The sequence below is a fragment of the Periophthalmus magnuspinnatus genome, chromosome 10 (assembly GCF_009829125.3).
Source record: "Periophthalmus magnuspinnatus isolate fPerMag1 chromosome 10, fPerMag1.2.pri, whole genome shotgun sequence".
Lineage (NCBI taxonomy): Eukaryota > Metazoa > Chordata > Actinopteri > Gobiiformes > Gobiidae > Periophthalmus > Periophthalmus magnuspinnatus.
In genome coordinates this window covers 15,176,770-15,182,787 of record NC_047135.1, presented here as the reverse complement: position 1 = coordinate 15,182,787, position 6,018 = coordinate 15,176,770, and the positions used below count along the sequence as shown (strand labels likewise).

The 6,018-nt window shown below is 38.0% G+C and overlaps 1 protein-coding gene across 1 annotated transcript; it reads right to left on the bottom strand.

Annotated features, from left to right (window-relative positions):
* Positions 1–157: 157 nt before the first annotated feature.
* Positions 158–4,504, bottom strand: smim19 (small integral membrane protein 19). The gene is made up of 3 exons (XM_033974325.2): positions 4,232–4,504; positions 3,678–3,802; positions 158–2,808 (listed from the first exon to the last, which is right to left on the bottom strand). The coding sequence occupies exons 1-3, from the start codon at positions 4,363–4,365 to the stop codon at positions 2,747–2,749; spliced, it is 321 nt and encodes a 106-aa protein (XP_033830216.1). The 5' UTR covers positions 4,366–4,504; the 3' UTR covers positions 158–2,746.
* Positions 4,505–6,018: the final 1,514 nt, after the last annotated feature.

Below are 6,018 nucleotides of genomic sequence, written 5' to 3'. Positions count from 1 at the left end.
AATTATTGGTACGATGTTATGACATTATTGGCTCTCCATAGTTATTACATTGTTGGCCATTATTAGATTATCTTCTGTTATTATATTATCGGTTGCTACAAAGGACTAAGTCATGTCAAACCAGGACAAGATGTAGACTCTTGCTTCTATCTTGCAGTGTTGTCCATTTCACGCATAATTATGCTTGAAAGTGGGGTATTTTTTCTACCATGTTATAAAGTTTCTTCACCAAAAACATGCCTGAAGAGGTTAGATGCCATCCATGCATGTTTAAGTAATCTTGCAATCTCTCCTGGGCCCTATTCAAACCCTCCCTTATGGTTAGCAGTATGAGCCTGTTCAAGGCTCTGCCCACAAGTGTAAGTCATCCATGGTCCCACATGACAATTCTTCATGAATATACAAAAGCAGGATACAAAACAATGCACTGCAACTTCACAAACCTGATGCAATGTGCAGTAGTTTCATTAGTGCGATGCAATTGTATTGTGATGGTAAAAGAAAAATTTAACTCTGTCAACTGGACACAAAGTTTTTAAGTGAAGACGTTTCGCTGCTCATCCAAGCCGCTTCTTCAGTTCTGGTCAGATTGCTGGTGGACCCTGTCTTATACTACACTGAAACTAACACACTTGTTGTTTATAGTTTCTGTTTGTTAGTTTGACCTACCTATTGACCTACCTTAAGTGTGAACCGGGGGTCTGCAACCACTCTAAAGAGCCACATACGGCTCTTTAAAGCCTCTAGAGCGGCTCTTTGCACTTCGAGAAAAAAAGTTTAGGAAAACATTTTTTGACTATACTTTATTTATTAAGTTTGTATTTGACAGTGTTTGTAGCGAACCAGAGTAATAATTTTGTTGATATTTTATTTATATTTTTACTGTTTGTCTAAGCAAATCCCATGTGTAAAATTGGAAATAATTATACTTTTGTAGAGTAAATATTACACATAAAATGCACCAGAATGCTGGAAATTACAGACCTAAAACAGATCTAAAACACTTCAAACAAGTGCGCAAAGTTCAGACATCATTTATCTCCTTTGTGTAACTCCATCCTTAGACCTAAACAAGGAAAATATAGCTAGCCAGTACACTAATGGTGTCAGAGCTCCTATTAGGGGCCTGAATGATTGCACAAAATATGACTCCGGCACAGTTCACACTTAAGGTAGATCAATGGACCTAGCTAACAGAAACTATAAAAGTTGTTAGTTTCAGTGTAGTTACCACCTCCCTTCAGATAGATATAAGGCAGGGTCCACTAGTAATCTGACCAGAAGTGAAGAAGTGGCTTGGATGAGTGTCCAGGTGGCAGAATAAAAATTTTCTTTTACTATGGAGCCTACCTGGATAACTGAGGGATTACATCGTGTTGTGACATTGTGTTCTGACATCGTGTTGTGATGTCACTCTGAATGGGGAGTTACTACTACGCCATTTTTGGCAAATGTAACCTTTTCAAAACAATAAAAGATAACATGGTGATCTAAATATTTTATGTGTTAGCAGCTAATACCCCATAGAAGTGTAATGCGCCATCTTTAAACATAATTACCAAATAATAATAAGCAGGTTGTGTAAAAGACCTGCCTTACAGCAGTGATTCAGGGAGGTTATCGCTGAGTGTGTAAATATGATCAGAATCAGAATATATTTGTACAAAATGACATGTTTACATTGTTCACTGAATGCTGGCTTTAATCCTTTGCACTAGTGTCACTGCTGAACGGAGTGTGAAGAAGTTTGCTGTAAATAAACAAAAAAAATCATATGTTGAATTCACATGTCCAAATTATTGAACCCTTAATGTAAACGTAAGGAGGTATTGCTGGGTTTCAGATGACATCACTACATTCTATAGGCCAATAATATTTAATACAGATGGGGGCAGCTAAAATTAATATTGTTCCAAAAACACATTGTAATGCAGTGTAGAAGATGATGTCAAGTCCCAAACGAGGACTAAATCTGAACTAAACCAGGATTTAACAAGGACCATACCCAACCGATGGTCCAAAATAAGATTAATCCAGGACTAAACCAGGACAGAAGCATGTCTGAAACATGTCTAAATGTGATTAAAAATTACATCTTAATTTTGACTAAAGGACTTGAGATAAAAGTGTAAGTAAACTAGGAGTAAAATCAGGTCTACACCCATGACAGAAGCTTGTCTGAAACATGTCAATCTGGTTTAACCTTCAGTTTAAACTGGTACAAATCAGGACTAAATCAGGTCTACAACAGGACCAAATTTGGTCTAAAATATAACAACTCTCTAAATGTGGGCCTAAATCATGATTAAACTACACCAAATCTGCATTAAAGCAAGTCTAGACCAGGATTAAACGAGGTCTAAACCAAGAGAACTCAATAGACCCAAAACATAACATCCATTCTTCTTTACCTTCACATTTTATTACTCCCACAATCTGAAAGCATTAATAATTATAATAAAGCTGATTTCTAATTGGTGAACTCTCATTTAGATTTGGATCAGAATGTCCCTTCAAGGCCACCATAGCAGCCCACAATCTACAGATACAAAGCTTCATTTTCATCAAACTAAACACTGATTTCATTGGATAAACGCTAAATTATGTACAGAGGTGACTTTTCACAATAGAACTCAAAAATGTGCTTCCTCTTTGTCAAAAAATAAAGCGCTCTTCTGTGGTTCTTTCACAGTGTAGAGTCCAGTGAAGTCAATTCAGAAAATATTTACAAAAACTTTTTAAAACTTTATTCCATGGAGAGTTGGACGCTGTCACTCTGGTTGTTCTGCTGCTGCTCGTATTTCCGTGCTGAAAAAATAACAAACAAAAAGTCCCAAACTGTGACTTTATTGCATGTCTTCTGCATTTGACCATCCTCCAGTGTCTCTAGGTTAAACATGCATTTGACCCATCTTTCAGTGTCTGTGTTAAACCTGTATTTGACTGAACCTTCAGTGTCTCTGGGTTGAATTTGCATTTGACCCATCCTTCAGTATCTTTGGGTTGAAACCATCCTAAGTACCTGACAGGTTTAACACAGAGACACTGAAGGATGGGTCATGAGACATATTTATAATAAAATAATAAACACAGTTATTTTGAATGATATGAAACATTGATATAATAAGTCCATTTACTCTACTTGTTAACCTTGAATAGGACATACATGTGCAAATACTCGTGGCTTCAATTATGACCTAAATAATTGGCAAGCCCAAAACCCTTTACCTAAGAACTAAAGGTATAAACAAGGACTTAACCAGGTTTTTGTAAAGTAGATTTTTCAACCAAAAAAATACTAGTCATTACCGTGGAAGTACATCTGATAAGAGGATATCTAGGATGTTTTGCATTGTGGTTTTAAACCTTACCCAGGGTGTACACATCAGATACATGTTCTGCAGTATGGAATTCTACTTTACTGAGGATGTATATCTGATACGAGAATACCTAGAATGTTCCACAGAAGAATGGCATTAAACCTTACAAATGTTCTGCAGTATGTCTTTAAATCTTACCCAGGAAGTACATCTGATAAGAGGATATATAAAAAGTTATGCAGTGAGCCTTTAGACCTTACCCAGCCAGTACATCTGCTAGCAATATGTAGAATGTTGCGCAGTGTGTCTTTAAACCTACGCCTGATAAATGTTCTGCAATGTCCCTTTAATGCTTACCCAGTGAATACATCTCAAGCTGCTGTCTGAGTCTCACTTTCTGCAGAGAGTCGTAGAAGTTTGGTTCAGAGTTTGAGGTGGCGCTCGGGGGAAGAGTGAAGATTCGCATGATCTTTCTCTTGTTCCTAAAAAAAAATAAAAATAAAATAATACAAATTTATATATATGTATAATCTCATCCTCCCAACTAAGGTGCGTTCCTGCTGTTGATGTAATTGAAACTTACCTTAAAACTTAATCTATATTTGTCTAGATTTATTACTTCTTGGCTGCTTTTTGACTGTGTGTGTTGGTTATGTTTGATTCAGCATAGGACTACTACAAGCTGGGGCCTGGTATTTAAAATTATTTTATAGATCTGTTCTTGTGTGTTTATTATTATTGTTGATAACAGATAATTGATGATGGCGTTTTTTGTTTTTTTTTGTATAGATGACTATACAGAAGCTGACCAGGATCACCAGCAGGTACGCGTTGGTCCCGATCTTTGACTTCTGACCCCGCAGATTGTTTAGACCTGTTTTTATGTGTTCTTTTTTAAATTTTAAACATACCTTTTGGCGTAGATGAGCAGTCCGAAGCTGACTAGAATCACCAGCAGGTACACGTTCGTCGCCTCGTTCCAAGCCTCGTGCACAGAATAATCCAGCGCCTCCTGCGGCTCGTTCCCCAGCAGCGCGTGACCCATCAGATTAATTAAAAAAAATGCTCAAATAGTGCACAAATATGAGAGTTAATGCGGTCAAACTATAGAGGCTAGTTAGATACGTTAGCTTTATCCTCAGCGGTGTAAACACTACCACTTCCTGTTTGCTTTTCTTTGTTGCTCCGCTGTGCATTAGTCCCATAGTCTTGAGGTGCTGCCCTCTGCTGTGGATATCGAGGTGTTGTGCAAAATCGTTGGGTAGTTAATTAATCTCTTCTTCTTAATCTGAAAATTGAGCCAACAATTCGAAACCCTCATTTATATCTACTGCAACAAACCCACACCAAATAAAATCTGAAGAAACCTGAACTAGTAATAATGTCTAATTCCAATGTCATACCTACTGGCAGCAACTACACCGTGTTCTAAAATATTATATGAACCGTGTTTAAGTGTCATAAAGGTGAAATGTTTTGTTTTCCAGTGTAACTTGAAGGATATATCAAGTAATAAAGCTTCTTAGGTGCATCACACATACATATCAAAACAATGAATTCATACATTTGTTTGAATACTGTTACACATTGAACACTGTTTTTATACTAATTCATATATTTGTTTGAATACTTTTTAATGAAGTCACACATTGATTTGAACACTGTTTGAACGCTACAAGGCAACATTGTATAACGGGAGGCACTTTTGCAGAAACTCCTTTACAGAGATAAAGCAGCCGGAGATGACCCAAGGCCGAAAAATAGACCGATGCAGTTAGAGGTGTATGGAAGCCCGTTTCCACCATGGAGAAAAAAATAAAAAACCCACAGGAAGTCAAATTTTTGAGTTTTAAACTCGTAATTATGAGTTTTAAAACTCCTAATTATGATTTTAAAACTCGTAATTAGGAGTTTTACACTTGTAATTGGGAGTTTAAAACTCATAATTAGGAGTTTAAAATAAGGTATTTGAAGCTGCTGGTGCCTCTGAAGTCTCGCAAACATCAAGGTGTAGGATTCTCCAGACGCTTGCAGTTATGCATAAATGTTCTATTCGGCAACCCTTAACCAATGATCACAAGCAGAAACTGCTTCAGTGGGCCCAGAAGTACATGAAGACTAATTTTCAAATAGTCTTGTTCACTGATGAGTGCCGTGCAACGCTGGATGGTCCAGATGGATGGAGTGGTGGATGGTTGGTGGACGGCCACCATGTCCCAACAAGGCTGTGACGTCAGCAAGGAGGTGTTTTGGGGCTGGCATCATGAGGAGAGCGCTGTTCGGCCCCTTTAGGGTCCCTTAAGGTGTGAAAATTACCTCTGTAAAGTATTTCTGACTGACCACGTTCATCTATGGTACAAAAAGAACAGTGTTTTCCGTCGCAAAATCTTCGTGCATGACAATTCACCATCTCATGCTGCAAGGAATACCTCATCACTGGCTGCTATGGGCATAAAAGAAGGGAAACTCATGGTGTGGCCCCCATCCTCCCCTGACCTCAACCCTATTGAGAAACTTTGGCGCATCCTCAAGCGAAAGATCTATGAGGGCGGGAAGCAGGTCACATCCAAACAGCAGCTCTGGGAGGCATTTCTGACATCCTGCAAAGAAATTCAAGTAGAAACTCTCCACAAACTCATAAGTTAAATGAATGCAAGAATTGTGAAGCTCCTATCCAATAAGGGGTCCTGTGTTAAAA